The following is a 14,493-nucleotide window of genomic DNA, read 5'->3' as shown; positions in this document are numbered from 1 at the left end:
AATCCCTTTCACACTTGAGATTCAGCGCAACCCCTTCCTGTTGTCCGATTTTGCTCAAATTCGGCATATGGCCTTCTGATGACTCTTTTAAACCATCACAGTCCTTTTTTGCAAGTAATCTGATTTTAAAGTAGGTATTTATTAAGACAAATTTGATAAATTAAATAAAAAATATCCTAAATTGTGAAATTTGTTAAGCATTAAATCGTGAATAGCTGTTCAGACGTTGATACAAACCACATGTTTTGTTCAGCAAAGTTTAAGTGCACAAAATCCGCATCTTTTGATGGCATTGGTATCAAAAATATTCTACGCTTGGTACACATTTTGGTCAGTTGAATTCAAAATTTTTGAACCAAAAATTTTTTTTTCCTCGAAAATAGCTTGCTAGTTTTACATTTTGATACAAATTTGGTTCATTTTGTATTTTTTACGTGTAGTTTTTAACTCAAACAAAATTTAAAAAAATAAAATATATAAATTTTATGAAAATTTTTGGACCCAGAATTTATTTAAAATCAAATCTTTTGAAAGTGGACTTTTTTTAAAGATCGCGCTTGCGGAAGCTCTAAAAATGATTTTTTTAGTCAGCTCCATACAAAAGTTTGTTCTGCACATCCTAATCTACCATTTAAAGGGTGAGCCCCCAGATTCCCAGAAGTAATGCAATTTTGGGACACCCTAATATACATGGCAATACATCTGTGAGCGTGTTGTATATATTTAGTCAAATCATTCACATTTTACAGATTGGCAGCAATTTGCAGGGCAGCGATATCACTCTGGATCTTACGGATAGCTTCCAGGGCTTCAGCGAACTCATTAGTCGGATTACTAGCCAAAACATTCTGGATCTGGTTCAGCACCGGGGTTCCGTTCATGATGAATCTGGTCAGAGCATCCTTAACGACTGGGATGTTTCCGGCATTCTGGACTCCCGAGTTCAGTTCTCCAAGCATGCTGGTAAGGCTTCCGATTGCGTTGATCAGATCGTTCTGCAGGAAGCTTTCCAGGGCAGCAACTTTCGGGGCATCTCTCTGTGCGATAGCGAGGAAGGCTTTGGCATCGGTCGAAATTTGAGACAAGGCACTTTTGACAGCCGGGTTTTGGAAGTTAGCTGCCTTGACGGAGGTTTTCAAATTCTGTCCAGCCGTTGCCAGATCATTGATAGCGTTCAGCAGTTGGCTGTTGGCGGTTGAGACCTTTGAAGGATACAAATAATATTAATAAGTGGGTATGTTTCTAGACATAAATGACTCACCACAGCAAGGACCAATCCGAAATACACGAAGGATTTCATTTTGTGTGTTTTTGGAAGGCTTTTGGAAGAACGACTCGGGACGAATGTGATGGTTGCTAATTTTGTTTGGCCTTTTATAGTGCACCGAACGGTAACAGTTATTGAATCTATGTTCATTAGTTGATGATTGCGGCGAAGAATTTTATTTCCACAGTCTGTATTGACACAGCTGTTTTTTGCCACGCAATTGCCGAAATTCTTATGTAATGAGCTCCCGGATGTATGTACATTAATCGATTCATAAATAGATACTCATGAATGAAAGTGTTGCTCTTGATAATACAAATAATGTGAACGTAATATCTATAAATAATTTCTCGCATTCCTACTGAACAATTTGGAGATATCTTCTTCATTTTTTTTGTATTTTTAGGGAAATTTCACACTTTCCTAGGCTGCAGAATAATTCTCGGATCAACTTTAATTTATTTTCCTGTATTCGAAGACATTACCATTATCACAATAATTGTTCTACAATTTACGATAAGCTCAGTTGAGCGAAGGCCACAACCTTTTCGGAGGCCACGAGTTGTGACTACCCTGTCCAGCATCCGAACTGTTCTGCTGATTCTGGTAAAAAGAGGTCAATCCCGGATGTCCGGCCATCGAGCTAGAGGTCAGCAACGACTGTAGACCTCCACCGGATCCAAAAGGGTGCTGCAACGAAACCTGAATATGACCATCATGAGGTTTTCCTCCATTGCAGGGCTTCCCATCTCTGACTAGCACCGGAACATTTATACGCTTCGGAGATCCCACCAGTTGATGCCCTAGACCTCCAACCTTCTCACACTGAGCCCGTTTGGTTTTGTACCGATGGTTCTGGAACCAGATCTTGACCTGAGTCGGGGTCAAGTTGATCATACTGGCCAGATGTTCCCGTTCCGGAGCCGAAAGATATCGGGTGGATTTGAATCGCCGCTCCAGTTCGTAGGTTTGCGATTTCGAAAACAAAATCCGGCGTTTACGTTTCTTTTGGTTACCGGAAGCGGACATTCCAACCGGAGGACTTCCGGAACGTTCATCACCCGAGTTGCCCACCTCGATGCTATCGTCCAGGGAGTCCCCATCGCAGGTGTTGTTATTGCTATCGATGACGGTAGTCGCCGTCGGCTGTCGACGTTGAATATTCTGAAGGTCTTCAGCGAGCCTATCCGAAGTTTCCAAAACTGCCGTCGGGATGTGACTGTAGTTGCCGAGAACGGCATACGATGACAGTTCCGCACTTCCTCCCGGAGCCACCGGAGATGTACTGTCCGGACTAACCTGCTGGTGATGTAGACCGCCCTCGAGGTTCTGTGGAATGACCGTTGGAACTAGAAAAGAAAACGGTGACGTAAATCGCTTTAAATTTATTTCAAAATAATCCTACCATTACTATAATCCTGACTACTATTCTCGTGGTACCAGGACGCCCGTGAATGGCCGGAGGGATCTCCTCCAGGCGGAAGTAGATGATGCGGGTGATAGTACGGAGGGAGATCACCATACGGTGGTTGAGGTACCGGCTGAAGTGGGATGAAACTGCCGGAAGCAGAGTTGTACTGTGGATGCTGGACTAGATGAGACTGAGGTTGCTGGTCAGCTCCATGGTTCTGGTGATGTGCGACATTAATGTATTCCTCGGTTCCTGGGGTTTCTGTTGTTCCACTTCCGGCGTCGCCGCCACCCGGATCACCTCGGTGGTGTTCAATAGTGGCCGGAATGTGATGGGAATATTCTTTCGCGCTCTGGACGTGGTGACTGTTGTTCAGCTCCAGTATATCGCTGATGTGGAATCCGGACCGTTGACCGGCGGAGGAAATTTTCATGCCCTCGAGGATTCTGGAATAATTGTAAACATTTGAACACACAATAATTAATGTTTGAAAAAACTAAAAAAAATCCGATCTTGAAAAATCTAAGAAATTCCCATTGAGAGACCCCAAAACAGCTGGAAATAAATTATGCGACCACAGATCATGTCGCTTGTAAATCGTTCTGAATTGTGAATCAAAGCGAGAATTATTAATTTTATGAAGGTAGGAGGAATGAGAGGTGTCTAATTAAGCGCTATCCGTATCTTTCGATTGGAGAAATGGGGTCAATTTTTCTGTCCGATTCGTCCAGCAGGCAAAAAACAGACCAAGCATCGTGTCGTAATGATAAAAGAAGCACAAGACAACGAAATTTACATTTTTCAAAGAACTAAATACTTTGCGGACCAAATACGAGATATCTCCTTTTTTTCGCTTGACACGAGTGCGCTTTGCCGAGAAGCATCACTCAAATGTGAATATTTTATTTTAAAAAAAACATTCTTCATTATTGTGTACAACGTTTTCGATAACTCGAAGATGAAAAATATGTAGAATTTGGTCGTTTCTGAGATAGAACATGTCAAATGTTGGTGTTTGCGGTATTAGATTTATTTGCGGTTCTCAAATGTTTAGAACTAGGGTAGACTAATTTGAAGGCGCTGATTCCTAATATACAATTTGTTTTTTTTTTCTAGCAGCACTTGTTTTCGAAATAACTTAGACATATTTGTAAGTAAAAATTAGTCAAATCAATTTGAGCACTTATTTGGAAAATCTGTAAAACATTACAAAGATTTTTAAATCGAAGGTTTTGATTTAATGATCAACATTCCCGAAGATCGCAAGTAATTTTGACTTCTGAGAAAAAAGTTATAGAAGTTTTCTTATTGTTTATTTTTTCCCAATATTGCAAAATACGTCTATTTTCACAAAATTTCAAAGAAATTTTAACTCAAATTCAATCTTAGATATTTCTTAAACCAAAATCAAATCGTTTTGCAGTCTTCAACAAAGTTCTTTTATGGATTAAAGTCTTTAATATCAGATACTCAAAAACTTTTTTCAGCTATGTCAGAAATTGTCGCATTTCTCAAAAATTGTTGAAATATTTTTTGAAAGCGATCTATCTCTGGATCTTGAATATCTAGAAAAAATCTGAATCCTTGATTGAATGGAGGACAGGTCCGTAAAATGCCATCGGTGGGGCCTGGGGCGAATTTATAGGTGGCCCCTATGAACCGATTTGTTTTTCATATGCCATCCCAGAGATAATAATTTTAATATACAAAAACAATTAAAATGAGTTCAGTATAATCTTCAATTAACTATTTCTGTGCTGCAGGCAGTTTTTATTACTTCATTACTGATGTCAAAACCTCGAAAACTAATCCCAGAATTAGAAATACATTATTAAAATAAAGAATGATCATTGAAACCCAAAACATCCGAATTTTTATCCTGGATTCATGATTGAAGGCTCCGAATTTTTTTTTTATTTTAGGTTTTATTTTTGACACTTTACCACCATCATGGCATTCGTGTCTAAGCTCCGAAAATGATTTCAATTCTTGGCTCATATTTTTAAATTCAGGAACCGTTTTTATGCACATTCTAGAAAACGTATTGAAATTCCGAAACATATTAAAAATTCAAATGTTTAATTCAAGTTCAAAATTTAGATTCAGTTTCAGTTCGTATATGAGTTCCAAAATCAAAATAAAATTATCAAGATAACTACAAGATGATAGTTCTGATATTAAGATCGATATTAAAATTTAACCAAAGTCAGTTCGTTTGCACAATTCAGCTGAAAATGATAAAATATAGTAGAATTATTGTTTAGTTTGCAAAAATATCCATCCACAGGAATTAATTGTTAATGAAAACTAAATGACGCTAAAGGAACATTTATCTTCTCATAAAGAAATTGCAGGGAATTCCATATATTTTGGCTTATTGTTCAATATTGCAGTATTTTCAAGAACCAAATTTCAAACTTAAATCTTTAACTAGGATTGAGTTTGCATATATCCGATTGGTAGCGTAAAATTTCAATCTTTTACTTTTACTTTTGAAAATTGTATTTATTTTTAAATTTTCTTTCGAAATTGAAGGCTTTCTTGAAAAAAAAACTCGTATGTTTTGTATGTATTGTATCATACAATTTGTATGTTCTCAAATTGGGAAAAGCTCGGCCGTCCAAATTTTGTTAAAAAAATCTGATCTGTCCGGATTAGTTCTCATTTTATTGGAAAATAAAAAAATGAAAATGCATCATTATAATTTTAAATTTTGTCGCCCAAAAATGAAATTTTACAAGCTAGATAGAAAAAGAAACATAAACGATTATTCAGTTTTTTTGTTGAATAGTTCTTGGATCTTTGTCAATTTTTTTCCAAATATTGACTGGAGTATGGTGAGAAAATTTGAAATAGATTTTTTTAATGAAACAGCCCGGATTTGCCCGGCCCAGATACGTGTGGGAGAACTTTTAGCAATCTAAGCCTAAATAAGTTCAACGAATTTTGATGCAAATTTAAGAATTCAACAATCGATGAAAGTTAGTTTCCTATTTTTTAAAGGATTCTTTATATCAATACCTACCTACCTAAGGGTCCAGCGCCGATTGACCGGCGCATAGGGCTGAGATAAAAGATCTCCACTGCTGGCGATCCGGAGCCAGCGTCTTCACTTGCTGCCAGCCGAGGTTCTCGTCAACTGTGCGGATTTCAGCGGCTAGACTTCGCCGCCACGAGCTTTTGGGCCTGCCTCTTCTTCGATGCCCATCTGGATTCCAGTCAAGCGCCTCTCTGCAAATCTCGTTTTCATCTCTTCGCAGCGTGTGCCCAATCCATCTCCACTTACGTTTCCGAATCTCGATTTCTAGCGCCTTTTGATGACACCGGCGATGAAGTTCAACGTTTGAGATCCAGTTGCGAGGCCACCAAGCGCTGATGATGTTCCGCAGGCAGCGATTCTCAAAAACTTGCAGTTTTCGCGTCGTCACCGCATATGTGCACCAAGTTTCACACCCGTACAGCAATACGGATTTGACGTTTGAGTTGAAGATTCGGATCTTAGTTCGTAGAGAGATCTGGCGTGACCGCCAGATGTTTCGGAGACTCGCAAACGCAATCGGGCTTTTCTGATCCGGGTCTCGATGTCCTTCTTGGTCCCACCATCAGGCGTAATCTGGCTACCAAGATACTGGAAGCACTCCACTGTCTCAAGCTGTTGTCCAGCTACCACGAAATTGGAACGATTTTCTGTATTGATTTCCATCGACTTGGTCTTTCCGACATTGATTTTGAGACCTGCTGCCTTGGAACTTTCGGTGAGGTCGTCGAGTTTGCTCTGCATGTCTTGTTGTGTTTGGGCGAGCAAAACAATATCGTCTGCCAGGTCAAGGTCGTTCAGTTGCTCCATGGTTGAAGGATTCCACGGCAATCCTCGGTTTGGTCTACAGTCGATCGATCCAGTCAAGATCTCATCCATTACGATGAGAAAAAGCAGCGGTGACAAAATACATCCTTGTCTCACTCCAGCAGTTACCGGGATTGGTTCGGACAAGACACCGTCGTGCAAGACCTTGCACGAAAATGCCTCGTACTGTGCTTCGATGAGATGGACTATTTTCTCTGGGAACCCTCGTCGTCTAAGAGCAGCCCAGATGTTTTCGTGGTTCAGTCGGTCAAATGCTTTTTCGAAATCAACGAACACCAGCAGGAGAGAGTCCTGGAATTCGTTGATTTGTTCCAGTATTATTCGTAGCGTTGTGATGTGGTCCACACATGATCGTCCGGATCGGAATCCAGCTTGTTGCCGTCGGAGTGTAGCGTCGGTTTTTTCCTGGATCCTGTTCAGGATCACTTTGCAGAGTACTTTGAGGGTTGTACAGATCAAAGTTATGCCACGCCAGTTACCGCACTCTGTTAGGTCTCCTTTCTTTGGGACCTTTACGAGGATACCCTGCATCCAGTCGGCCGGGAATGTTGCAGTATCCCAAATGTCAGCGAATAGACGGTGCAACATTTGTGCTGACAAGGCAGGGTCGGCTTTGAGCATTTCAGCAGGAATGCAATCGATTCCAGGCGCTTTGTTGGATTTCATGTCCTTGATTGCCGCTTCTATTTCAGCCAGCGAGGGCGCTTCCAAGTTGACGCCATTAATGCGACTTACTGTGGGCGCCTCGAGCTGCGGGTTCTGTTGGCCATTGCTATTTGTAACTCGAAAAAGTTGATCAAAATGCTCAGTCCAACGCTTGAGCTGATCTGTTCGATCTGTCAGCAGCTGACCTGATCGGTTTTTCAGCGGCATTCTTGCATTAGTCCTTGCACCACTAAGGCGGCGAGAAATATCATATAATAATCGGATATCTCCAATGGCGGCGGCTCTTTTTCCCTCTTCGGCTAGGGAGTTTGTCCAGGCTCTCTTGTCTCGTCTACAAGCTCGTTTAACTGCCTTTTCCAGCTCCGCATATCGTAAGCGGGCGGCTGCTTTGGCTGACCCGGTACATGCCTGCTCAATTCCGACTTTCGCCTTTCTCCGATCATCGATCATCCTCCAGGTTTCATCCGACATCCATTCACTTCGTCTTCCACAAACTTTACCGAGAGTACCATGGCTCGTCGTGATAAAGGCATTCTTGATTCCACACCACTGTTCTTCGACTGTTCCGTCTGTCGGCAGCTCCGAGGCTCGGGATTCTAGCTGTTCAACGTATGCCCTTTTCACCTCTGGATTCTCCAACCGGCGGACGTCGTATCGACACCCGACTTTCTCCTCGCGCCGTTGGACACGCGCAACTCTCAGTCGTATCTCGCCAAGGACGAGGTGATGGTCAGATGCAATGTCTGCGCTTCGCTTGCTGTGGACATCAAGAAGGCTCCTTCTCCATTTTCGGCTGATGCAGATGTGGTCAATTTGATTTTCTGTTCGGCCATCTCGGGATACCCAAGTGACCTTATGTGCTGGTCGATGGGGGAAGAGCGATCCACCGATCACCATGTTGTTGTTGCCACAAAATTCTACAAACAGCTCTCCGTTTTCGCTCATCTGTCCTAGGCCATGGCGCCCCATGATGCGCTCAAAGTCCTGATTATCGGAGCCAATCTTTGCGTTGAAGTCGCCTAAGTGGATTTGAATGTCACCCTTCGGAATTCTCTCAACCACGCTGTTCAATTGACTGTAAAACTGCTCTTTCTCCTGCAAATCGGCAACGTCAGTTGGCGCATAACACTGGACCATTGTAAGGTTTCTAACCCGTGTTCTGAATCTGGCTACGATTATTCTTTCGTTAATCGGTTCCCATCTTATGAGGGCCGCATGGGCCTGCGGGCTTAACAGGAAACCAACTCCTCGTTCCCGAGTAGCATGTTCTCCTCGTATGCCAGAGTAAAGCAGTACTTGCCCGGACTGTGTCTTGTGTTCTCCAGTGTTAGGCCAACGGACTTCGCTCAGTCCCAATATCTCTAGCTTGAGGCGGCTAGCTTCTCTAGCAAGTTGAGCCAGCTTTCCTGGCTGGGCAAGGGTCAAAACATTCCAAGTTCCAATTCTAGTCCGTGTTTTCATGCTAAAAGTCGTTGCCAAAGTTCCAATTCGGTTATTTCTTCTCTCAGTTTCTGTAACAATACAAGGTATCAGGAGCAGTAGGTTGTTAGCCTAAAGTCCCTATCCCGCGATGGGGCTGCCATCTTGGACTTAGCTGGCGGGAGCCGCATTTCATAAATTCAGCCGCTTGCTGCAAGACAGACGCTGTTTGAGCCGCCCCTGACCTGGAGAACAGACGCTCGGTTGTTGTTGCACGCCGCCCCTGACATGGGGAACAGACGCGTGCGGCCACCTTCTCAGTCTGCATGCGACCAAAGCATCCACCGGGGTTGGGTACCCGATCTCCGCTTAGGTTACTCGCACCCCAGCCGGCACCGCGGGGAGGTAGAGATAGGAGTTGTGAATAAGAGGTGACATGACCACTATGGGGTCTCGTGTTGCACATTATCCACCGTTTACCAGCCATATCAATCCTTATCATAATTTTAAAGATTTTGGGATGTATTTTCAAAAGTTTCTATTTAACACGAAAAACCAGTTTCTATTTAATTAGATAAACGAATTTTAAAATGAATTGTCAAATAGTATTCAAAAATATTTTTATTTTTTTTATTCATGCCTTGTTTGAGAAAAAAAAGTCATAGAAAAAATAGGTCACCAAACCCCCCCATGAGTCAGTTCCTCCTACGGTCCTATTTAAATCCCATAGAAATGCAGCTATAAGAGTTCAAGAGTAAGATTCAGAACCAAGAATTAAATTTTATTCAGATTCACAATTCACTGTCTCAAATTAAAATCATAATTTAAAAAGGTGAAGGGATGAATCATCCTAAAGGATGAAAATCCCGGAAAAAAAATTGAAATCACGATTTTTGAAACAGATGCAAATACAAAATAGAGAATAAAAGTTGCAATCAGAGCCAAAGCAGAAATTGCTAATTTTGTAATAACTAATCCAAATGTTCGTTTCCATTTCATTTCTTCAAAACACTTCAAATCACTTAAATGTGGATTACAATTTTAAATAAACAATAAATTCTCATCTCAGCTGAAACTTTTGTAAGATAGTTTTTCTGAATGAGACAAAAGCTATATTTGAATGTATAAATTATGTATGGAGATTAAATGTTAAAAACATCAGATCATTTATTTAAAAATCAACAGATAAGGAATTCAAATTAATTATTATTTGTGACAAAGATCTTAAGTTCACATAACTAAAAAAAATCTTGAAACTAATGAAAAAAAACAATACTTGAAAATCTCAATAAATTGAATCTCTTTCGTAAAATCTGGAAGAAGATATGATTAAAACATAGAAATATTCATTGTTTATGATGTCGATGATGTTTTATGATTAAAATAATTTGAGAATAGTCTATTTGAAAATAAAATCAGTATATTTACCTACTACTTTAAAGGATGATTTTTAAATAAAAGTAGTCTAGAATCAATTGTATAAATTTTCGATTTTAAAAGTTAGAAAAGTTTCATTTCAAATTAGGAATTTAAGACTCAAATTGGAAGTGTAACTCAGAACAGAAAAACAGTATTGCAAAATCTAAGCAACTCCAGACAGTAGTTTTTTTTTCATTGTTGATTTTTTTTTCATGATTGATCTTTGTTTATAAAGTGGATATTTTTGAATTAAGCAAAGCAAAATTTAAAATGATTTTTAAGGTTTCTTCACTTTCTTCGACTTTTTTTTCAAATTTCAATGATACCAAAAGTTTATTCAGATATTGCCCGGATAAAATTCTGGAATGTGTATATAAAACAATATTTATGTTAATTTAAGTAAGAATGAACAAACCTTGCAATTTACATAACGTGTGTACTGTGTACTTAAAAGGAAAGAAAGATATTTTTCTGTCTTTTCTCCATTTAAAACGGAAATGGTACTGTAAATTATTCAAATTTCGACAACGCTAGGAAATATTTACTCCAGCCGCCGAAAAAAATCATATATTTTTTTTATTGTGATGAAAATATTTCATCATAACAACCTAATGTTTAATTCGCTGGGGCCTCCTAATATATATCTTTTATGAATAATTAACCCTTCATTTCATGATTTTTTTATTTTTCCGTAAAAATTATTTTTAACAGTTGGAATCATCAGGAAAAAAATTAAAATGAAATACGATTTTTCCCATTTTCCATACATTAATTGTTGCAAATTTGTTACTTTATGAAACAAAGGCTTAAGAAAAAGTGATTTTTTTTTACTGAAGGGTAAGCATTCTAGATTTCTCTGATTTTTTCGGACACTTCCGGGATATCAAAGCAAAGTGAACAGGTAAAGCAAACTATGGTCTAGCCTGATTGCCAGAATATTTTAAAAACAAGTTGGAACTTTCCTGGATTTATTAAATAAAAAAAAAACAATATTAAAAGTTAAATTAAAAGCACAGTTTTTAGTGTGCTAGCTTTATCTAAATTGTTGTTTTTGGGAGTTTGAAAAACGATTTTAAAGCTTCGTGTAATCACTGTATTCTGCTTAGATTGATCAGGATTTGGTGTAGAAAAATTTATAATCAATTCTAAACATTTCTGGTTTTGAGAAAACATTGTCCTGATTTGATCAGCCTGCATTTAAACAAAAAAAAATTTGAAACCTTACTCGAAGAAGCTCCCTTTACTTATATCAAAGTGAAACTATTCGAAATATTGCTCCACGTCCGCGCCCGTTTTACTTCCATAACACTTTCATATGTTTTTCAAAATTAATACCTTGTGTTGGTTGGATCTGGAATCGTGCCATAATACGAAAACTGTTGTGGAATGGTGAAAAGTAAAAAATGTTGTGTTCTTGCAAAAGGTGGACAATAGACCGCTGCAAGCTTTATATGAAAATTTCAAATTTATACATTTTTACACCTCCCATAATTTTTTTTGGTTGTTTTTATTGCCACAAATTGCGATAAATTTTCTGAAAGCCATTCATTTAGTCTTGAAAAAGCGCATAGAGTTTTAATTTTTGTATGGAAATTTGTATGGGCTAACATAACTTTTCAATCAAAAATCGCCAGAGATGTGCAGAAAGTGACAAAAGAATCTTTGCATTTCAAATATTCCGTACATTTTATGTGAACAATTTTTTAACATAACTTTTCCCCAGAGGAGTTATTCGAAGGAATGCAGGCCCGTGCGAAGGACCCGTCCAGGGGGGGGGGGGGGAGCGGAGGAAGTGTTTCGAAATTCAGATTCAACCAATACAAATACAATACAATACCAAAAATTCACCAGAAATAAGAAAGGTTAATTTCTGAACCATTTTTTTACTTATTATTTATTATCACACAAACTCAAACAAAGTATATTTTACTGATAAAATTACTCAACATTTTCAAAACGAATCAGAATGAATGTTTCAAATCAATACTATTTCCGGTAAGTGATTGATAAATTATTGAAAATGATTAACTTTATTCTGAAGCTCGGAATCTGGACTAGAAATTTGCTTGGAAATCAATTCTAAACAGTCTAGATGTCAAATTTCAAATCAATATTTCCAAAACACCAGAAATAGAATGCCAATCAAAATTTCAAAGAAATCTTCGGACATAAAAATTAATGCACAGATATAGAAAACAAAAGATATAACATCAGATTTTTTTTTAAACCTGAATTCTAAAATAAATGTCAGATCACGTAGAAAATTAATCATGATTAAAAATTGTTAGAAAAATTATAATGATTGTTTTTTATTATTCATCTAATTTTACATTCCATTTCTTCATTTTCAATGGAAGAATTGATTAAAAAAAATCCACTGTAGTATTTTGAATTTGGAAAAAAATTATCACGATTGAAAATTTCAATTTTTAATTAGGAAAAAACATTTTTAACTTAGGAAAAATTATTCAATAGCTGAAAAATGAATTTTATTTGATGAAAAGAAGAAAATATTGAATTTTATTCAAGATTGCCAGTGATCAAAGCCAAAGATAAATCCCTTTTCCAGGTGTTAAAATAAAAGGCTAAAAAGCTTAATAATAACTTTTAAAATTTATAATACCGCCTGTTCAAATTTACTGAAAAATTGCAGATTGGGATATGATCAATAAGACACTGATAAAATAAAATTAAAAAATATTAATTCCAAGTTCTCATCATTTAAAAAAAAATTAAAAAACGAACTCGTCTCATCATTTAAAAAAAATTAAAAACGAATTTAATTGATAACTTAATAGAACAGCATTTTGGTACTTATGACTGAATGATTGATTTGGTAGATTTAAGCTTCCTGAACTCGAATCTTTTGTCAAATTTGATCTATCACCTTGCGTTTTTGTGATAGAGTTTATAAGCTTAAAAATGTATCAGTTATAAGAGAAATCAATCATTGATAAATAATAAAGTAACAAATCGACGGATACAGAAAAAAATTTGATTCTGAATTTGGTTTTATTCCCATTCAATTCAATTAAGGAATAATATGCCAAAAATGATGATGCATGATCTAAAAAAGTTAAATTCTACAGTTTATAAAAATTTGGAAAGATATCATTACAAGTATCTCTGACAAAACTGAATAAAATTTAAAAAAAATGAATTCATTTAAAACAAAATAGTTCAAACTTGCAAAACAATTAGATTTTTGCTTTAAAAATATTTAAAATTCAATTTGGTTTAAAACTTCATTAAAAATGGGGAACAGTACACAAATTGAAAACCTCTATATTTTTTTCACAGAACTCAAAATTACTTTAAGTCTTGTGGAAAGTTGAAAATTTATTTATTCCTTTATTTTTAGATGTTGTGTTTTTGTTTTAAAGTTTTGTCAAAAGAATCCAGAAATTTTGTAAATGGTTTTATGGACACTCAAATTAGTCAAAGTTAGCTTTTAAATTCTTTGCACCTCGAAGGATGTTAATTTTGTAGCCTTGTGTAATTTATCAAAAAGTTTTTGAATGTGATGTTGAGCATTTAGAAGAATAAGAAACAGAAAAAGAATTTTATATCAGGACAGTTTTTTTGTAAATGAGTATTTTTAGTGATAAAGTAGATCATACTAGGTATTAGATTTTAATTTGCTGATTCTGATGACCATCGTGAGTCATGATTAGAGTGTCCATTTCCCGGCCATTTTCCCGTTCCCGGGAATCGGGAAATCTGGAGGCCCGTTTCCCGGGAATTCCCGGGTTCCCGGGAAATATTTAAAAACATGTAAAATATATGCACTTCGACTCAAATATACACAGCTTATCGAACTTTTCGTGCATACAAGCCCATTATTTGTTCAAAGTGTACTCTTCATAATGTTTTTATTACTTATTTTAATGTTTTCAACAATGATATATTAAAAACAGTCGAACAAACTATAAAAAAAACCTGAATAAGTCAAATGAAGAATTCATTCATGCAATTAGGGGTTGATAAAAAATTATATTTTTATTTGTTTGATTTTTCCACCCATTTTTCGTTTTTCTGAACACTTTAAATATTTGCTCTTTATATAAAAAACAATTTTTTCTTTTGAGGATTTGGAATTCATCTGGCTTTCAAAGCCAAAGGGAAACAACTGAATGAATGTTACTTTCGAGAATCTGTCTACATGCTACGCAATTTTTCATATGTTTTTCGAACTGTTGTAGGTTTTCGTTCAATGAATACGGTGTGGAAATACATAAAATCTTTTTAAACTTATCTATTCAAATATAAACAATTGTACCAAATGGCTGCAAAATGTCTACTGCCACAAGAATCGGCATATCCTCAATGAGTTTTGTATGACTACATTTTCAAAAAGAACAACTATCAGGCTATTCCAGAGAAAAAATTTCATACATGTCGGGAATTCCCGGGAATGAAACTACGATTCCCGGGAATCGGGAATTC

At 37.1% G+C, this 14,493-nt stretch overlaps 2 protein-coding genes across 3 annotated transcripts in view; both read right to left on the bottom strand.

Moving 5' to 3' along the window:
* Positions 1-711: 711 nt before the first annotated feature.
* Positions 712-1,639, bottom strand: LOC129748721 (uncharacterized). Its single transcript, XM_055743415.1, has 2 exons — positions 1,262-1,639; positions 712-1,202 (listed from the first exon to the last, which is right to left on the bottom strand). Exons 1-2 carry the CDS (start codon positions 1,415-1,417, stop codon positions 744-746), a joined length of 615 nt encoding a protein of 204 aa, XP_055599390.1. The 5' UTR covers positions 1,418-1,639; the 3' UTR covers positions 712-743.
* A 75-nt stretch (positions 1,640-1,714) lies between these two features.
* Positions 1,715-14,493, bottom strand: part of LOC129748720 (homeobox protein vnd-like) — a 62,361-nt gene continuing 49,582 nt past the window's right edge. Inside the window, exons 1-3 of one of the 2 annotated variants that reach the window (XM_055743414.1) lie at positions 5,704-5,842; positions 2,673-3,124; positions 1,715-2,616 (exon numbers count right to left, since the gene is read on the bottom strand). In XM_055743414.1, the coding sequence (XP_055599389.1) occupies positions 1,790-2,616; positions 2,673-3,124; positions 5,704-5,738 (1,314 nt within the window). In that variant the 5' untranslated portion in view covers positions 5,739-5,842 and the 3' untranslated portion in view covers positions 1,715-1,789. Of the gene's footprint in view, positions 2,617-2,672; positions 3,125-5,703; positions 5,843-14,493 lie in introns of those variants that run through there. The other variant, XM_055743413.1, reaches the window with a different exon arrangement.

The sequence above is a fragment of the Uranotaenia lowii genome, chromosome 2 (genome assembly GCF_029784155.1).
Source record: "Uranotaenia lowii strain MFRU-FL chromosome 2, ASM2978415v1, whole genome shotgun sequence".
Classification (NCBI taxonomy): Eukaryota; Metazoa; Arthropoda; class Insecta; order Diptera; family Culicidae; genus Uranotaenia; species Uranotaenia lowii.
Note: the sequence above shows the minus strand (reverse complement) of the source record. Positions and strands in the feature narration are given on the sequence as shown.

Coding starts and splice junctions, on each gene's coding strand:
- LOC129748721 (XM_055743415.1), bottom strand. CDS start 1,417: ATGAACATAGATTCAATAACTGTTACCGTTCGGTGCACTATAAAAGGC. Junction 1,203..1,261: donor TCGGATTGGTCCTTGCTGTG/GTGAGTCATTTA, acceptor TATCCTTCAAAG/GTCTCAACCGCCAACAGCCA.